This window comes from Lissotriton vulgaris, chromosome 9 (assembly GCF_964263255.1).
Source record: "Lissotriton vulgaris chromosome 9, aLisVul1.2, whole genome shotgun sequence".
NCBI lineage: Eukaryota > Metazoa > Chordata > Amphibia > Caudata > Salamandridae > Lissotriton > Lissotriton vulgaris.
The window spans coordinates 454,046,841-454,067,894 of record NC_141697.1 but is presented as its reverse complement, the minus strand read 5'-3'; the positions used below and the strand labels follow the sequence as shown (position 1 = coordinate 454,067,894).

The following is a 21,054-nucleotide window of genomic DNA, read 5'->3' as shown; positions in this document are numbered from 1 at the left end:
CCGCTCGATGCGCACGGCGGACGGCAGCTGAGCTCAGCATGACTCTGGGACCTGTGGCTCGTCCCAGCATTAGCCAGTGTCTTTGTGCGGGAGGTTGACATTGCCCAGGAGAGACTGCCTGACTCGCGCAGCAAACCACACCACCATAGCTGCCATGGTTTCAGATTGCAATGTGTGACATTTTTATAATTCCAATGTAATTATGAGTGACATTCCAACATCCATGAGTGACACTATCTTGCAGGCAAAAATCAAGCAATCATGATGAGAGGCACATATTAAATATCAGAGATCCTACCCATTTGAGCAATGAGAAACTCTAAGAACATCTTAGAACTGCTGCACGGCACCAGAAATATAAGGGTACAAACCAGAGACACACTGTGTAACTACAGCCTGGCAGGCACTGCTACTGCTTAGAATGATCTGTTCATGACCACACGCTATCCTAAAAAGCACATTTTATAGCATGGGTCAGCTTGTTATTGAAACTACCCTCACAACCCTAACCCTTGCCCTCCTGCATCTGTCTCCCATCTCTGAGAAAAATACCAGCCTTCTGTTCTCATTGTAACATTTTGCAAAGGGCCTAGACACGATTCTTACATACAACTTTACATAGCTGCCAATATTTATAATTGCTTATGTGTGATATTTATGTGTTTTCATTGTGTGACACTTCGAGTGGCACTTCCTCGTGAGTAAATCAAAGCAGGGACTATGATTTGCGTGTCTGCGAGTTTTCCATTACTATAGTTAAAAATACAACACAGTCTTCAGAGTGCCTGAATCCATCACATTTTGCCACTTATACGGTCCACTGCAGCTTCTCACTCTTTTCCTGCAGAGTGGACTGGCCTCGGAGATAACCATCTGCTCTGAGTCAGACCAGCTGTGTGGGACCGAAATTATGTTTGGGGGGTAGGGCGGAATCAGCATTTAGGTAATTGCGACGCAGGGGAAAAAACATCCTGCCAACATCATTTAAGATTAGAGGCTGGGATAGCCTAGGGCAGCTCGGTAAAAAGAACTAAACTACCCGTTTCCGTCTGGAACTTGTACACCACTAGTGCATAACAATAACTGTCTGGGGTGCATTGGATTCCAGCATTTAAAAAAAGATCTGTGTGTGGGGGCTGCTGTTCGGATAATAATATAAATCGTCATGTTGTTCTCTTTCTCAATTGAAGAAAGCCTGTGGGAAGGCCCGACAGTGGGCTTGATTGGGCTTGATTAATTACAAGTTTTGATCTGGGCTTATGTGAAGCAAGTATAATAACGGGGAAAAAATGCCAGCGCTCACCTCTATGATCCGGGCCCGCCCAGCTCAAATCACACCTGCATTGATTCACGAGTAGATCTGCGCCGCTGGGAGGATTAACTAGATAAGCAGCAGCTGAAAGCCAGCGTCGAGCAGCTCCCTCCACTACAGGCTGCCCATGGTCTAAGTTAGCCTGTCACTGCTGGTGAGGGTCGGGTGAGCCTGTCAGCCTGAGAGGCCCGTCTCACCTGCGGTATGTACTGCCCCTTGGTATTGCACTGCAGCTAATCTTGAAATGCCGCCCGGCTTTTTGCTGCACCGCCCTAATAAGTATCTCATAGATATTGGGCATTGAAAGTGGCGTCACTCTTATGCCAGCCACTGTTTTGGGTTTTGCTCCCAATCATGCGTGCAATGTGCATACGCTGCAGGCAGCAGTTGAAAGGTGAGTTTGCCGCCGCATTTATAATTTATTTGGGGGCTGGGAACACTGACTGACAAAGTGTCAGACAGTGAATGTCCCCAAATAAATTATAAAACCCGCCGCAAAGGGCCACAAGTGCCGCCTCCAAAACAGTGCCGCCCAAAACAGTGTCCCCCTCCCCCCCCAGCTACGCCGGTGGCTCCGTGTGAAAGGTGGCTGTTCCCATTAATAACGCCACAAGAAATCTCATTTATAATCATATTCAACATAAGAAAGACAATTGCGGAGGGGGGACTGGGGAATTAGAATAATAAAGAAGGGGAAACTTACCTGACCGCCGATCAGCGCCGCCTGCATCTTCTAAATTCTGGAACGCCTTCACTGGAGCGGAAACCCCGCCCTCCGTCCTCAGCCAATCTTGGCGCTGGAGCTGCGCCAGGATTGGCTAGAGAGGCACATTTGCTGCTCGCCCTGTCGCCCTTTGGCAACCCGGGCTGTTTGAGCAAACAAGCACCCCTGGGTCCCGCTGAGGATCTTACAGTGCGCATGCTTGAGAAAGTTAACAACTTTCTCAAGCATGCGCACTGTAAGTTCCCCAGTGGGACGGTCTGCTGCAGCCTGAGTGTGGACTGTCACTCAAGCTGCAGCAGGCCACCCCCCCCTGTCGCTGATCTGTTGCTGCAATGTATCATACGTATTTTACTTAGAAGATTGGCTGGCGGCCGCGATGCGGGTCCATGGTGGCTGGTGGGGCTACGCCCCTACGCCCCAATGGACGCACCGCTGCTGATTGTAAATGACAAATTTTTTATTTATGTGTTGGTTTTGAAAACAGATAAATAAATGGATTTGTCATTTACATTGCCAATAGCTTTTCTGGCTTCCTAACTTAGTCAACTATGTCGCATAATTTGGTCCTCCTCCGCCACATAATTCAAAGGAGGCCTTGCTTAGTGGTGCCTTAAACCAGTCACCTTCGTGCATTGATCTAATTTTGTGTCATTCCCATTTTTCTTTCATTCACTACTGGTACAGCATAGTGCAACGTGTCAGCCCACTTCAGCCATTGGCTAACTTCCCTGAGAGCTCCTGCACGATGTGCACTAATTTAGAAAAAGTAAGGTCCTGTAATCTCAGCGACTAGTGGCTTGGTGTAGGCTTTTTATGAACAAGACCGATGAAGCAAAAAGGGTTATCTAAATAAAGTTTTACAAAACCCAACAAAACTAGCTTTATTCATCAGTGTACTTTATAACACAGTTTCACAATCTCTTACTGATACCAATGTTTTAAAATCTGAGAGTCAACTTTCAAAGCTTTGTTGGAACTTAAGCGTAAGCAAAGTGGAGGTCTAATGTTGGCCACTTTTACACACATGCAGCTTGCTATCTATGTGAGTAAACGCTTTAGCATCCGCCATAGGAGTAGTACATGTTATACACATGGTTTTACAGTTTATTCCAGGGGTTGTCCGTCTGTAACAGCATGAGATCTTACGTGCTAGCAGAGGTAGTAAGAATTATATAAATGCAATGACAATCTACACTGCACACACAGTATTTATTACGTTTGGGACGCATTAGTTAGTCTGATAATGTGCTGAATGGCTAATCACTCATAAGGTCCCAAAGGCGAGACCTATTGGCTATGCCAATGCTGGTTTAATTTATGGCATGTTTAAAAAAGATAAAATACTAAAAGGTGGCCGATGCCAGGCGGGGGAAAGTCCATATATTAGAAGGAAAAAAAAAATATATATATATATATATAGAGATTGGTATAAAAAAAAAAGGGTGGGGTACCGATTGCATGGTTCGTTCCGTTCGTGGCAGCTTGTCTGTGAGACAAACTCATCAGAAGTTGTCAGGCATGCAAAATATTAGAAAGTAACATTGTTTAAATAAAGTCAGTATTCACTTTAGCGACACACTGCTAGAGAAAATGATATTTCATTGGGTTTTGCTACTGCCGCAGGTATCCTGAGCCACTGATCCTCACATGAACAAACCCTAGAAAAACTCACAAAACGCACTGAAACACACAACTCACCCATGCAGCACGTCAAGCCCACTGCCCGCAGGACCTGCGCCGGGCTCATGGTAGTGCAGTGCAGGGAAGTCGCAGTCCGATACACCCCAAACACCAGCCTCGCTCAAATGCTTCCCTTTCTCGGAGTTGCCGGGTCTTGTGAAATCACCTAACCGGCCGAGATCATGTGGTGCTTGATTCAGAGTAGCCAATAACCGAGAACAGAACGTGCTGCTATTGGGAGTTAAAATACTTCAGCTTTTTTGCCATCCGCGCTCAGCGTTAACAAAAGAAGAACGCGCTGCCAGAGAAGCACTACAAAGCACGCAGCGATAGAAGTGAGGGAGGAGGCATGTTAAAAAAGATAAAATACTAAAAGGTGGGCGACGCCAGGGGGAATAAAGTCCATATATTCGAAGGAAAATAATAAACAAAAAAAATATATAGAGATTGGTATAAATGGTGGTTCAGCATGCAGCGCCTCCTTCGAGAGCAGACAGAGGCTGCACGGTTATCTGTTACTGCTCAGTATTTCGGAAATTTGTATTCATAGCATTTCATACACCTGGCATTGTAATCAATTTTCGTACACAAATAAGCCTCGTGGAGGACTTTGCGTGTGATGGCTATGAATACCGATGTGAAAAGACTGCAGCTTTTTTAGTTAAAGTGCTTCATTGTCAGCATGCAGCGAAAAGACGTGTCATAATCATGTCGACAAGAATGAGTGTAATTCCTAATGGTCATGCTGCTACAAGGCTACTGTGCCTCCTGAACCGACCACCTTGAAGTAAAACATACACAAATGTGCCACTGTCCTTCTCAGACCATTGCTATTACAACAAGTTGCCGCCGGGCCGCCGCGCTGCCTGCGACGACCCGGAAGCGGTTGGGCAGCCGGCCCCAACCGGTAGTCCCGCCCCCATCGCGGCGCGAGAGAGAAGAGACTGTCGGAGGAGCCCCGAGAACTCCTGATCGAGTCCCGGTCCCGAGATGGGGGACCGGGTGAAGAGCGGCCGGGCGCATGAAGAAGGCGGGCCTCTCATGTGGTGAGAGTGCCCCGCAAAGCGCAACCGCCGCCCGAGAGGCACGCCGAGCACCGCCAGAACAGGTGAGTGTGTTGCGGAGGAGATGGGGTGAGTGGGGGTGGGGTGTGCGCGTGTGTCTGTTGTAGTGTGTCTGTGCGTGCGTGCGTGTGTCTGTGCGTGTGTCTGTTAAAGGGGGGTGCGTGTGTGTGTATGCAGTGTGTGTATGTGCGCATGCGTGCGGGAGCCTTTGTGTGAATGCGAGTAGCAGGCAGGGCGACGCGACGTGCGCGCTCACGAGCTGCAATCTCCAGGACAGGCTCGTCACAGTCTGATGTCCACACCATTCCCAGAAAAGTGGCAACATAAGTTGTCTCGCATAGACAGCAAAAGCTTCGCTTTTGCTTTCGTCTAGGCGAGACCTAACAAAAATGGAAAATAAATTAATAAAATAGGCAAAGTATGGCAACAACAAGATAACTCAGCACAGCCCATTAAGAGAACACAACAAAAACGTTTAAACAACAAAACCTAAATCACCGATGGTAAGAGAATATGCCTCACTGGGCGTACAGTTGTGAAACATTGTCTGCGTGAACAACTGCAAGTATCTAGAATCAGAATGTTCAGTTTTTTTGGCCCCAGCTGCACGCTAATCTAGCATGTGTGCGACATGGACCAGTCCTGGACTTAGGGATGCACAAAGCAGATTCTCTGTAGTGTAAAGAGGACTACCATACTAGCCGCAGGTTCACAAGTGTAGCACCGTGGTGGCACCATGCCATGATTTTAAAGTGTTTATTGTAAAGGCCTTTTTACTTTTGTCATGTGAACGGAAGCCTACTGCAAACTCATTTGAAATTCCACCACTACTAATCCTAGCACCGAGATCCCGTGATCCAGGATGTCTGCATGTATACTATTGACTGTGAAGTGCATTGCATGAGTGCCTGAGTGATACAGAGTGACACAGGTCTGTCTGTGGGTTCCATTTTGTACACATGAGGGAGATGAGGTTGGTTTCCCAGACCGTGAAAGTGTATTGCTGACATTCCTTTGACGAGAGGGAGGGGAATCAGACTCTGGAGTGGGGAACAGGGAGCCCCCCCTCCCCTAGAAATTCGACAAAGTCCTTTTTGACACAGAAGTATGCCGATTAGTATTCCTGGGACTGCCATTTGGTGAATGGTAGGGGTGAGGGAAGTGTCAGGGTGTGAAGGGTCCTTTAGAAGGGGCAGTCATTTATCTCGTTTCCTGATCAGTCTCGTGTGCGGCTATTGATAGTCAGGGGCAGATTGCTCACATTGATTTGTGCCTCTGATTTCGGGGCTTCAACCCAAGAACGACTCTACTTAGAAGAACATTACTCAAGACAAAGGATGAGGCTGGAGAATAGCCAGCAAAAGAGGCATGAAAAAGGAACCAACACAAATCAGTTCTGGAAAGGTAGACAGAGAATCAATATGTCCTGTCTGCTAAGTCTGTATAAAAGGGGGAGCTGATAACCCACTGGTTGTTCCAGTTTCAAGTTCTCTCTGACCAAGGAAAGGAAAGGGTGAGCCACAGATTACCCAGAGGACGACTCCACAACCACGGCTACTGTCTCCCAGACAGCCAGTTTCTCAGAGGTAAGGGGACTTTACCTGGAATCCATGTCAAGGAAAGCTCCCTTCTATATCTTGGGAACCGAGGGAGTCTTTCTTGAGCAAAAGGGAAGGAGCAAACCCCCTGCAGGAAGAGCGGACTGTTGGAAGGAGACTTGAAGCAGTTGCGGGGAATGAGATTTTAATACCCTTTTTGATCACTTTGATACCTATCTCATTCGTCAAATTTGGATCGATTATTTTCTGTCATTGAGTAAAAGACAAACCCCGCATAGGTTAGATAAACCCCATAAACTGACGCAACTCTGAAGAACCACTTACAACTGATAAAGTTTAAAAGGTTTAATATAAAATTAAGAAAAGTTGCAAATACAATCCTCTCAGGATAAGATTCAATAAGTATACAGGAACTAGAAGGAACATATATTCCCTAAAGAACCTCAGTCTACAAACGAATACAATTAAAATCAATTCAAAAATCAGCAGATTAAAAAACAGACACAATGTGGTTCCGTTGCGTCATCTAAAGAAAAAGAATAAGCAAGTTAAATCTGTCCCTACTCTATGCTAGGTGACATCCCTACTTCGCAAGTTCCTTACCTAAAAAAGGTGTCAGCAGTTTGACTTCCAAAGAAGTTCAAACTCTCTTAGCCTCTAATGGTAATTTATGTCGAAAAGCAGTACCCTCTCTGCCTACCCATCCGCTCTCTAAGGGTCCTCGGCCTACAGCTCTCTTGCGCTCTGATCTCTCTCCGCGCATCTGCTCAAGTCATCTGCGCCTTTCGCTCTGAGCTATTCGCCTCGCTGTTCCTAACTTCTCCCCGGGGTGCTGTCCCTAAAATACACAATCACAGTATGGGTGGAACGCCCCTTTGACGCCCACCACGTACTTTCCCATGAGGTCATTTCTAGCTCTTTCCATAGCTTCATCTCTTCGCGTCGTCCGTTAAGTTGACCCCTCTTCTCAGGCGCCATCTTCGTCTTCTTGTTGGTGACTTCATTGACATTTCATTTGACACTTTCGGAGCAAAAGTCTATCACCTCAGCAGAACTCTACTCTTTACGACTATATTCTTAACCTTCTTTGGTCCTGTGAATGGTCATTTCAAAACAAGACTCAAATTCCAAGCATCTCTTCTCACGTTTAGGCCATAAACTTCGTCCGGCATTGTCACCTTAAATCTAACAAGACCTTAGACTCTTGGCTCGCACGTTCAGATCAAGGCTATTCACGACTCCTGTGAGCCCACTAAATTACATACAGCGGACTACACTCCTGCGAACCCTTGGTCAGTCAGGTTAAAATCACACATGACCAAACTCTAACATTCCTACAACTTCTTCTACACAGTATAACCTTTAACACACATTTATATATAATCGCATTTAGTAAATCCTTTGATTATAAGTGAATACATTTTACATAGAATATAAAGTTCTATTCTCGTTCGTTACATCGATATATATATGCTCTGCACATTTCTTCATTTTACATTTCTCCGCTTTCTCCATTTAAAATTACACGTACATGAATTCTACTTTGCACGTTCTTCTGTTCGTAAGCATTTCTATACATTACTACATTAGCCCACTATGTATACGGGCTTCTAATTCTAATGCATATCAGAGTAAATACAAATACATTTCCTATTATTCATGTTACATCGGCTAACTTTATACTACAAGTGTTAACTTCACGTTACAGTTTCTACGTTTGTGCGAGATGCTTGTGAATATGGTTCGGATATACTTTTTATTCAAATTGCGCTCTCTCACAGTTGACCATGGTGCAAGGGTCCATCATCCAAAGGCCGGACCCAGAGACCCTCTGAGAAACCGATGTGCTTTAAATGCATTTCCAAGAAGCCGTTCATGTCATCCCCATCATCGTCACTGTGGCACTTGAACGGTGTCCAATCGGTTGGCTCGACTGAACCCAGGATCGACATTTGTCCCGTGGTATTCGCTGCATGCCTGAGACAGCATGACCATGGCACTGCCAGCTCTGTGCTGTGCAGTCTTGACCTCCAGCGAAGCAACCCGATTTCCATCAAGGGTAGCACTCAGTGAATGGCTAGCCTGGCACTGACCCCCAAAGTTGCCACATGAGCTACTCTACTGTGAAGATTGAGGCTGCTGTCTTGAGGCACTGTATGCCATTTAGCTCCTAGTAACTGAGGCCCTGAAGATAACGGCACCGATCGGACTGTGGTGGTGGGGCATTGTGCTCTAGTGGTATTGTAGTTTAGTACCTCAATTGCAGTTTGTCTCCACTGAAACACAATACCAGGACTTTAACACTGTGTCTTGAATGTAGGTTTGAACAGTGATCAATACCAAACAGCAAGCTATTTATCACCAAGGACATGCAATGCCTCCAATCAAATTGTTTCTGATTTGGCCCAACTTGTACAGGATGACATAATACAGAACGGTGGTGACTAGTTGTAGTGCCCTTGCAAGGAAAATCGTTCGGTACCCTCAATGTTTATATCCCACCAGGTCGTATTGTAAATGATGTGTCTATATTCAAAATTCTAGAAGAGTCAGTTTACTGTAACATGAACACCCAATTAATTATGCTGGTCAAATTATAATAAGTAGACATTTTCAGAGTTCATCTGCAAGCCATCATTTGTCGATGTACTTTATGAAGGAGAAGCAAGAGGGTTTGAGACTCCGAGGGAACACTGAGCGCGAGCAGGAACATCAAATGGGGAAATGTTGTGCCTACCTATTGGTGGGTGATTACTTGTGTCTTTTAAATAGCTTTAGTGACTCGATACCCAGTTAAAAAAAACTATGGATTAGGAAAGAGGTCAAGATTAGTTGATTATATCCCGATCAATGTAAAAGGTTTGAAGCTGATCTCAGATATGGAGGTGGTTTGGTGCAATGGAAAGTGATTTGGAACCATTATCAAAACTTATCCTGGAATTTATTTTTCCCAGTCCTCTATTTGGGCTAGTTGTTTCACATCTGAAAATTCTACAACCAAATAACAGAAAAGTAGATAAATGGAATACAGACAGCTATGACAGTTTGGCACGGTTACTAATGGAAGAATTGGCAGGTGAACTTTGCTGAATATTCAGAGATGAAGGGAAAATGTGAATGTCTATATGAGCAAGTAATTGTAAAAATGTCTATTTACTGAACACATCCTAAGTCATTTAGAGGAAGTAAGTTCACCATAGAACATGAATAGTTCAACCAAGGGTGGTGGCTAATAAAGCACAATAAATAATGTGCCTTAAAGCTGTGCCACCATTGCGCTGCCAGCAGAACTACCTTTTTAAAATCTGTGGAAAAACTATACAAAGTTGAAAGCAATGTACAGAGCACACGGCACAAGCTAAAACAGGACTCCACTGATAAAGGCCAAAGAGATTCTAGGAGTGTATAGCCCATACATTACAAGAGCTTTAAAAACAAGGAGAAACTATTTGTGGCCTAAGAATTAGTAAGGTACTTCAAATATAATTATGCCAATGATGTGACCATCTTAGTGCCACAGGGGTAGAATTGTAAAACCAATTTGGCTCTATTTATCCCAGCGGTAGAGCGAAGCAAACGGAGCTCCAGGACGAATTGGACTCCTGGCAGATATATATCATGCAGCAAGTCAATCTACGGGCAGCTGTACTCAATGAGATTTTCAATGTGGCATTAACAGTGGGAATACTTGCAGATCAGATTCCTGGCAGTCTGCCATAGCTATCCTCTTGCACAAAAAAGATCTTTGTGGCAACCCTACTAAATGTAGGCTAAACTCAATTAAATAGAGCCAGCAGAAAATGTAGTTGAGTCCTACAGCGCTTGCTCGATACAGAACCCATCCTATTTGATGTAGAATCTGGCTTTTGGTAGGGCATCAGAACAAATGACCATGCTATGTGCTTCCATATTATATGTATAAAGGATCTGCACACAAATCAAGTTCCAGTGTGTATGGCATTTATAGCTCTAAAGTCATTGCTCAAGCCGTACAACAGGTTCATCTTGTGGCTAGGCATGGGCGGAAAATCCGTTCCGCTCGCGGATTTTGCGGATTTTCGGGAAATCCGCAATCCGCGAGATTTGCGAATCTCCCGCAAAATCCGCAAATCCGCGAGCAGCGGATTTTGCTCGCACTGCTCGCACTGTTCGCGTGAGTTCGCGGCTCGCGAATAAGTGCAAAATTGCAGAAATACGATCTTAGCAAAACTGAAAGTAACTACTTACCAGGTTCAAAAGTTCAGGCTCATCATTTGTAGCCATTTCCTGTAGTGCTTCCTGAGGGGCCCCTCCAGAGTTCAGTTGCCAGTTGAAACTATTATGTGACCCTGCTCTGAACCTCAGAATAGTTACACATATGCCACAAAGGTCCTGAATTACAGCTAAGGGAGACAAGCAGGAGCCAGGCTGGAAGTTAAAATCCATTAATCAGCCCCTAATTCATTATTGTCAGTTGGGGCAGGGCAGGTGTTGTAACTAATTTTGCAACAATGAAAGCACTTAGCAAGTGCAAAAGATCACTAATGAGGGCGCACTAAGGAAGCAGGTGCCAGCTAAAAAAATATTCTGTGACACATTAATCAGCCCCAAATTAATTCAGGTCACTTGAGGCAGGGAAGGTGTGCTTTGCTTTGCCGAAAATAATGTACACTGGACAACCAGAGGGTGTGGTGATGAAACAGAGGGTGGCATGGGTGGGCAAGAGGGTGGCATGAGTAGTCAGAGAGTGGCAGTGGTGACAGAGAGTGGCAGTGATGAAGAAGAGTGTCCCAAACAGGCTGGACACGTAGAAACAACAAGTTCGCGAAACTTGCGACCCGACAGGTAAGTTCGCAATTTGCGAAAGTGTACAAAACCCTCGCGAACTGGCAGAAACACGGGCGAACACAAAAAAAAAAAACGCAAATTCGCGGGAATTCGCGGATTTTGCGGATTGCGAATCCGCAAATCCGCAAAATTCGCGAACGCGAGATCCGCAAAATTCGCTCATGCTTACTTGTGGCCCACATTTATTTGGTTAGGTAGATTATGCTTTAGCCTGAAGAGAATACAGTGAGAGCGTCCAGTACTATCAGTCTTAACCCAGAGATCCATTCAAGCTTCACTATTATTTACTCTATATTTTAACAATTTGTTGAATACCTGTGGGAACTCAATCTTCATAGCCTTAATTTATGAAATATAAAAATCCCTATACCTTTATTTACTGATGAAGCGGTTTTACTCTCCTTGACAGAACTTTTCATGCATAAGTTGAAGTTGATTAGTAGGTTTCTTGAGCACTGCGTGGAGAACGATTGGACGATACACGTGAACAGAAGAGTACTGTTAATGAAGAGCACAGGTCCCTTAAGAAAAAACTATGTGGTAAATGAACAAACTCTAAAATGCATTGATAATTTTGTGTATCTGCTCACATCTGAATTGGGCTTCTCAAATATTATGCCGTTTCTCAGCACTGTGTGAAGATGCAAGCAAAGGATAGGCACTCACCCACTTCTTTCACTTCTCCTAGTACATACCCAGAAGACTAGCTTTGACAACATATGGTGTGGAGCTCTGGAGTTGCATCAAGGTTGGAGTGACACAATATCAAAAGCTATATCCTAAGAACAATACTTTAACTTTGGTCTGGAACCCGTATCTCTCCACCCTAAGTTGCCTTAGTATTTGGAATTAAGACTTTACATTGGTTACGGATATCGCAGCTCATGCTCACATTACATTGGGTGCAACTCCATAGAAATTACATTCTAGACTATACTTTTGATCCATGTTGGAAGTGGCATTGTGCAACAGAGGTGCTGCAAATCATTGGAGGACACCTTCAAGAATAGTCTCAAGTATAAGGGTTTAGGCCAACTGGGAGTATCCCATGCCCCAGTTAATGGTGACTCATTGGAAGTGCAACCAAATAGGACTGCTAACATTCAACTATGTTCTCCTTATCAAATGTCATTGGTTATAAGCAATTTTAGACTGGAAACAACCCGAGACATGTGATGTCATAGTTAAACTACAGGTTTACGGATGAGAACTCTCCCAGCTATGAGCAAACATGAAGCAATATGTAAGATTGTACTGTGTGACTGCACTTTGGCTGGTATGGATTCATTCTCCCAGTTCATGCTATTTTACACAAAGATAATAACTGATCGCAAGAAGTGGTTACTGCTGATTTTCTAAACTTTTGGCATTAAGTGCCCAACAGTGCAAAGAACTTTGTTATAGGACCGACCAGCATGGTAACTACTTCACTGCATCGTCACATATATGGTCCACTTGGATACAAAGAGGCAAGGGAAAACTAGAGGAACTGCAAAGAAAGTAGCATTTCTTTCACACTTGTTTGGCTAGACAGTCTTTTAAATTCTCTATACATTTGTTTACTACTGTGCATTTTTATGTCGTTTTTTTTTATATAAATCGCTTTATTGCTAAAAATCAAACTATGGTTATACATTTATACCATATGGCAAACCCTGAAAACAACATTTGAGTGACTGCGTACAAAATTTATTTTTGAAATGCGAATATCAAATAAAAAAGGTTCAGTGGAAAGACAATATACTGCTTAAATAATTCTCACCTTGATCTGCAAGTAAAATTGCTCGATTGACAAGGATTTCCAGTGCTTCCCATAATAGAAGGTGAGAGGAATTAAGAGGGTCCAATTGTAGAAGACCCTGGAGAATTGAGAGGAACTGCACAGATACCGGAGAACTGCTCACCTGAAAAACAAAATCAACATAGGTCACCAAAAAGTGTACAAATGTATAATGTCAGTCATCAATTTGCTTTCAGAACATTTTCTAGACCAATACTGCTTTGGTGTAGAATATTTCAGTAATTAATATCCTACAGAGTAAAATCAGAACTCAACAGGTAATATCTTATTACTTGGGGGCTCTTGACATCACAGGAGCACCTTTAGCAAAGTCACAAAAAGGCATTCACCTTCTTTCCCGTAAGACAGACTCAAGAATGAAGCTGACATTCCCACTCTCTGTGCACTAGACTCCTAAATCCTTGACACTTATCAGAGAGGAGGACAGTGCTTTTAACTGTGGCTGATACCTCAGGGTGGTGGGCTGGAAAAAAAGGAAGGGACATGGAAGCACTTTCATAGAGGGCATGTACAAATGGATGCATGGTGGGGTGAGTATGGGGTACCACTTGAACATGCTTACACAGAAAAAAACATGCAAAGATAGGATAGAGTAGCACAGACCTTGAATCCCAGAGACTGTGGAGCTGGATGAGGACAAAGTCAGAAAAGTGAGTCTGGGGTGGAGGGACCAGGAAACCACCTACCACAGGATAGGCAGAACCACAGTCTACAGAAATCATGAGGTCAGTACAGCTTACCTAGAAGAGAGCGTGTCAGTGAGTAACACAGCAGAGGAGGGTATACAGAGAGTAATGCAAACCATATGTGTAAAAAAGTGAGGGTGAATATGGGGTTGGCAAGGGTCACCATCAACCACGGCCAGTGCTCATGAGTATCATTTACTAGGAGGTGCAGGGGCACAGGGGAATACCAGCCAACAAGAAGTCCACCTCTTTTTGAGTAAGAGAGAGCTCCTCTAACCTTGGGTGAGCCCCCACAATTGTATAAAGTGGGGAACTAACGTATCATTTTTGGTTGAGAGGCCCCAAGGAATGCCACTATGGGCCCACACCAAGTGGTATGAGGGAAGTAGCCAAGTACTACCAACTGATGATCAGCCAGAGTAGCAACCTAGCATTGGAGGATACATGTGTCCTGTGCCAAGAAGAGCCCATTGAGAGAGGCAAAAAGAAAGCAGGAACATAGGAGCAACGTCAAACAGTGTACGAAAGTGACTAACTAGGAAATCAGTGCTACCCTCCATAACCTCCTCTGATGTGTGCCAGGTATGGTATATCAGCTCAAATAATATTCCGGGGTGAATGACTGATGATGGAAATCCAGTTTGAAGTTCTGAGCTCAAGGGCGTGTCACAGAATGGCAGGAAGAATTATACAGTACTTGGAAGATACTGGACACAGAGCTTACAGTCAACACATGTTATGAATCTGCAGTAGTGTTTCCATGGAGAAAGAGCCAAAGAGTGTGTGGCCTCATGTGGGGCCCAGGAAGTAGGATCGCCATTTGGGTGTAGCGAGGATGATTAGCATTCCCGGGGATAAATACAGGAAGACCAGACTATGGGGTGTGGTCAGGTAGTGCAGCAAACCTTTGGGGAGTGTTTGGGCCATAACATACAAGAAACATTTGGGAAGTGTGGTAAGTTCCACCAACCATGGATTAGCTTTGGTTACACGTTACCCCATCAACCACAAATGCCCAAAATGTCTAAGTAATTGCTAATGATTGAGGGGAGCTGTATGCCCCAGCAACCTTGCTTGGAGAGAGCACTACTAAGTAGAGACAGTCTGTTGTATCCTCAAATCGGGGAGTGGAGGGTGCAACACCAATTATGATGGAGGAAGGAACTCATGGGTCATCACTAACCATTGGTGTTCTGTACCGAAGACTAGCACCACTAAATAGAAGGCATATAAAAACTGACAGAAAACATGGGTATATGGAAGCACCATCAACCTAAGGGTGGTCCAAAAGAGCATTACTTATTCAAGCAGGGATACTGGGTAGGATTAAAACCAGAGTGGCTGCCATCAAACAAGGGAACTATGAATAACTTCAATGACTATGGAGGGCATCAAATCAACAGAGACTGGGAGCATAGCTCAGGAACCAGGAATAGAGTAACATCAACAAAACAGAAGGAAAGCAGACATAATGGTGTCAAAGTGTCCCACTGGGCAGCACGAACATGGCACGTATGCCATTTGAAAAGTGCTCTTTATGAGGTTTTAAAGAGGGGCACTGTTCGGATCAGAAGGGCCCCTCAGGAAGCAACCCACCAGAGGTAGCCATGTAAGTAGTATCAACAAAGGAAAGGTTGACTATTTAGCATTATCCAGATGGATCGGCAGAGCAAATGTATACTAGAGAGTCCAAAAACAGAAGTGAGCCTTAAAGAAAGTAGCATTGTTTGGGGGCTGAGAAGGATACAATCACCAAACGGGAAGTATTGCATGAGCAGCTATGAATAAGAGATACGTTCAGGGAAAACAACTGGAATGGACAAGTTCACCATTCTCCTGGCAGGGCCAATGAAAAACATCGATGACTGGATGACAGTAGTCCGGACCAAATCTAGGTAGTGCTGAAATTATTCAAATTTTAAGGTAACTTTAAAATCTGTGTGGAGATGTTAGAATAGGATTAAGTTGTTACTTATCCACATTGAGCTGAAAGACGGACATGAGTTTTCTGGTAACTACAAGCTTCCAAAATAAGGAATAAACTGAATTTCCATATCACAGAGGAGGTAATCAGCTACTGGGCTCCATTTCACATATGGTGTTTTCTCTGGAAATTGAAGTATTCTCAATTACCAGCGCACCCTAAATCTGACAATTTGGGCATCATGTACAGTTTGCTATCCTCAAGGTGGAATTTTTTCTAATTCCCTTAAAGCTCTAAATGAGGCCTTAGTCAATAAACCACATAATAAATTTACATTTGGATGCTCTACTTTTATCTGAAATGGCCAGATCATAAATATACTGGCCCTTTCCTTCAAATTCACTCACATATTCTGGACTACTGGGTTGCTTTTAAGGAATGAATCGACAAATGAGGTAGCAAACATTGTGGTGCACTCCATCTTCTGCTTTCAGCCACTTCCATTCTCAATTGCACTTGCATATATGAATATTTTTTGATTACATATTTGTTGTTTTACAATCATTATTTTAATATGTCCTGAGGAGGGAGGGAAGAAGGTCCGAAATTAGATATGGAGGTTAACCGAAAGCCCAGTACTGGCCATAGTTCTATTCCAAAAACCAAAAAGGTCAAAGACACAGTCACAACCGGAGGGACCCAAAGAACAAATCATGGGGTCAAAAAAGGCTCATGGAAAGGCACTGAGCTGCGGTGCCCCAAAATAAGCAATTGAATAGAGTCCAAGGATTTAGCACCAACTATGGTGGTGTACCACTATATTGGGTATGTTTAGCAGGGACAGACTGGCAAAGGGGGCAGGAGCAAATATTAGGTAGAAAAAGGCATACTTAGAAAAGGAAGGAGGGGCAGCAGCTTGGTCAATGGAGGAACCATGTAGAGAACTACACCATATGAGCGGAGGGTTAAGCAACTCATGAGGCACAGAGAAAAGACTGACTTTTAGAGGATGCAGAGATGCAGTATTATCAACCAGGCACAGTCCAGGGAAGGAACAGCAACTAGGGTTGGGTATGGCCCATGGAAGAGGCTTCAAGAAAGGGCAAGTTTGACTTGGTCCAGCCACCAACCATGCTAGGCTGGAACAGACAATGAACAGGCAGCATTGTGTCAGATGTCGGACACTGGAATGTCAGGCAAAAGAGAGAGAACAAGAGAGAAACATGTTTTAGTATTGTGGCAGCTGAATGTGTTTGATAAAGAGGGGCGAGTAATGATGGCTGAAGGGTTGCATGGACTAGCACTGAGTGAGGATGGCAGGTGGTAAGAGGCTCTGGTACCACAATAGATGGAGAAACATTTGACAATGCACCAAACATTGGTGGGAGAAAAATAGAAAAGACCAATGCTAATAGAGGTTAGACACCCTGAGACGTACAGTATTTATGGAAAGGACATTGGGATCAACCTAGTTGAAAGAAGTGAGGGGACCAATAATCAAGACTATTGAGGAGCATGGGACCTCAGATTCAACGTCATATCAGGAAGAAGGGCACCAGACCAACAACAAAAATTCTGAGAAAGTCCTTGGTAAAAAAAAAAATGAATAAAAGCGAGGGGCCAGGAAACCAGTACTGAATTGTGAAAGCAGCCCTGGGACCGATATCAATGAGGAAAGGGGAGAGACCATGGTCAGAGATAATGAAGTAAAGGATCCATGGAGCAATACTGGTGGAGAATGGAAGCACAGTGACCTGTGTCAATGGAATATGCAGACTATGGAGGGTGAGCATGGGTACTTGCAAACATTTTCCCAGGGGGTTGAAAGGTTTGGTCTTTGGTGTGACCGAGGGCTGCACTGATGACAGCTAGGTGGTGGTCAGGGAGCAGGGGTGTAAAGTGGGTGTAGGGGAAGGAAAGCATGTACATCTAGTGGCTAAAATGATTTGCACAACATTGAAACATTAAACCTTGCTTTAATCCTGGCTTCCCAAATTTACCAAATTGTGCAATCCTGAGTAATTGTTTTATTTCAATTTTTATTAATTTTCACATGTATTAGAGGGCCTCTAAATACATGACTTCAGGATGATGTTGTATAAAACCTTCTCCTGGATTTAATCACTAATGGCATTGTTGTCAAGGGAGGAGGAAGCATGAATGTTTCTAAATGTATGTTTGAAAACTATCACTTTAAAAAAAATACTTTCCAATACACTGCTATAATATTGATTTACTAAGGTGAAATGGTGCTGCAGGTTAATGAATTACACTTTTTGAATTTTGAAGATAGTTTCATATTTGTACACGTTTGCTTTATTTAAAAATGAAGGTGTTCCTAAAGTTAAGGGATGCAGTACACACTAGTTACGTCCTTTTTAATGCAATTAATCGATAATTAAATGCTTGCTATTTAAATAAAATTATGGTATACTGAGTCCAGTAAACAGCAGCCCAGAGCTTCTTTTGCCCAGTGGGCCACATGTAGAGGTCAGGAGGGCCGCATGTAGAGGTCAGAAGGGCCGCATGTAGAGGTCAGGAGGGCCGCATGTAGAGGTCAGGAGGGCCGCATGTAGAGGTCATACTTGGAGTACCACTGAGAAGAGGAAGCAGCATGGATCGGGCTTGGTGGTGTTACTGCAGCACAGGTCTTATAAAAGTATGCAACCAGTGTTGAGTTACATAGATACTTTCTTTAGTGTGACCACGAAACCAAAAATCGATTTCTATATGATGCTAGTGATTCTTATCTAATTTATATGGGAAATGGCAATTAAGAAACCTTGCTTCCAACTGAAATAGTAGATTTCCTAAAATAAAATATTAGAATATATATACGATTTATTGCAATTTTGTACAGTTATGATTGACAAATTGACACTGTACTATCCTACATTTTTTAATGTTGAAGTGACAGTTTTGTTCAACAGATGGATGCTTGAAACAGGTCTACTGTTTTCAGGAAAAAAGTAAAGAGTAAAGATTCGCTGAATAACCATGGGGAAACATATTTAAATACATCCATCATCAAATGTATACATTATTTCAAATCCACATTTTTATTCTGGTCATAACCGTGCTTGGAATTATGCTCATCTTCCAGAGATTGTGAGCTATTCAGGTTTGTTCTTATCCCAGAGATGTCAAAGTCTTGAAAACACAGTTGCCTGAAGAGAAACAGTGAAGCAGCCCTGTGTTGCACAGTGATGCTGTATCGATTTTCTGACTGAGGGATCAGGGGTGTCGGCTATAGAGATGGGCAGAATGTTTTGTTTTACCCATGGAATTGGCAGAATTTTGGTAACTCCGAGTTACACTTTAACACTGAGTTCTGGCCAAATTCCACTATACACAGAGTGGTGGAATTTTCCTCCTGTGAGGCTCCAGAAAATGCAAGCTGGCACGTGTGAACAAGACTTGTTGTCCCCTAGCGTGATTTTCGAATGCGGGCTGACTTTAGTGGTCAGAGGGCTGCACTTCAAATAGATTTGCTGCCGCTAAAGTAGATTTTCTCGGATGGCCGGAGCTCTTGTACAATGCATAGTGCTGTTCCCGCTGTTTCTCAGAGCTGCTCATGCTAACAGGGCTAAATTGCAGCGCAAGTTGAATATTTTCTGCCTGTTAGTGGAACACCGCAAAATCTTGCAGAGTTTTTATGCAACTCCGCAGAATTCCATGAAGTGAAACTCTGCAAGTTCCGCCCACCCCTAGTCAGATCACTAAAATTATAGGAATTCTTAAATTTAAAAAAATCCTGGGGCTACTGGACAAGCGAAGCCATCATGAAAAATCCTCAAGTGTGGTGCATATGTTTTTGTGAGGGAAAAAGGTGGATGACATAGTGGTCAGACTTTCTTTGGATATCTAAAGTTCAAAGTTGCATTATGATGGAATATACTTACAAACATGAATTAATTGGGGTTTCTACTCAGAAAAAGAGTTATTTAGAGCAGTTAAGTCAAGTGCTTTCAGCCATGCTTGCAAGCAAGAGTGAAACAAATGTGTTTTTTCCCTGAATTGAAACGTATCTAATGCCAACTTACACAACTAAAAGGCCTGTATGGGGCGATTTTTTTTTTTTTTTTTTTTTTTAACATTTGCAAAATTAAAAAAAATAGCTATTTTTACGTTGAAGCACTTCATGTGCCTCATTAGGTCATTCTACATAGGACTGTATCACAAGAGTGACAAAAGTTTGTAAGAAAATGGCATGACTTTGAAGCTACATAATGTACATTTAAAACATACATTGCAAGTAAATGTGTAGTATTTCAAAGATTGCTCTCTGGACTCTCCTTAATTACCAGCGACCTTTCACGGCATTTGAACAAACAGCTAACGCGGCCGAAAAAGAACTGATGGAAAGGTCTCATTGGTGTATGTTTTCTTTCGGATCTGCCTTTACGTATAGGTCAGTTGAAGTACCCCCAGTTCAAGTACCCCTGGTGTGGTACCTGGAATGATCAGCACTGCACATATCCACAATCAAAAACCTGCACTGCATCACTTGCTTAAGGAACTAACGGATGCCTGAAACAAATTAGTTGAAAGGTGGTGGGTTTCAATTGCAACGTTGAAAGACTTGTTACTTAATACTTTGTGGTAAAAATAAATCCACTCACTTTATTGAAGAGAGTTGAAAAGACTTCGTGATGACTATTCATATCAATACCTCCATATATGTTGAATAATTCCTCATCATCTTCGGCCTTTTTATCTTCAAACACGGAAACCTGGATGTCTAGATCTTCATCCTCGTGGTCCCTAGATTGGGATTGGCATCATAAACGTGTGTAGTGAGAGATTACAAGAGGTTTGGTTTGATATCATATTTCTACAATAACATCCTAGTGAAATTATAATGCTTTTCATTTCAGATACCTCTCCATAATATGCACAAATATATTCATCTCATCAGACTTGGGTTAACACTCAGTAATAACATTTACATTGATCTTTAAACATTTGTCAAAACAAGCTTATTTCAAGAAACCATGCAAATTATATATAATTTCCCTCCTAATGGACACAAATAGTCAATGTTTGAAGATCAATGTAAATGTTATTACTGAGTGTTAACCCAAGTCTGAGATGAATATATTTGTGCGTATTATGGAGAGGTATCTGAAATGGAGAGGTATCTGAAATGAAAAGCATTATAGTTTCACTAGGATGTTATTGTATTGTTGATGTATTGTATATATATCTTTAAAAAAAGGCATTTTATCTCCTGATCTCTAAACACATGTTATGTTATTTAATCTTTTCAATAGCGCTCGGCTACTCAAAAAGAGTGTCCCGGCGCTTTATAGGAGAAAGAGGGAAAAAAACTGCGACATACTAACATAACACCAAATATCAGCAAAAACAAAAATGTGATGGACAAAATGCAGAACCAGGTCATAAGTTCACCCCAGTACAGAGATCTGGGCCTAAACCCATCGTTTTTTTGCTCACTATGCCCTTCCAGTTTGAAC

General features: G+C 43.0%; 1 protein-coding gene across 1 annotated transcript in view; it reads right to left on the bottom strand.

The window, feature by feature from the left end:
- LOC147690261 (inverted formin-2-like) overlaps window positions 1-21,054 on the bottom strand; it is a 429,441-nt gene that overhangs the window by 173,554 nt on the left and 234,833 nt on the right. Inside the window, exons 6-7 of the mRNA XM_086936660.1 lie at window positions 20,200-20,341; window positions 12,929-13,070 (exon numbers count right to left, since the gene is read on the bottom strand). Coding sequence (XP_086792786.1) covers window positions 12,929-13,070; window positions 20,200-20,341 — 284 coding nt within the window. The remainder of the gene's footprint in view (window positions 1-12,928; window positions 13,071-20,199; window positions 20,342-21,054) is intronic.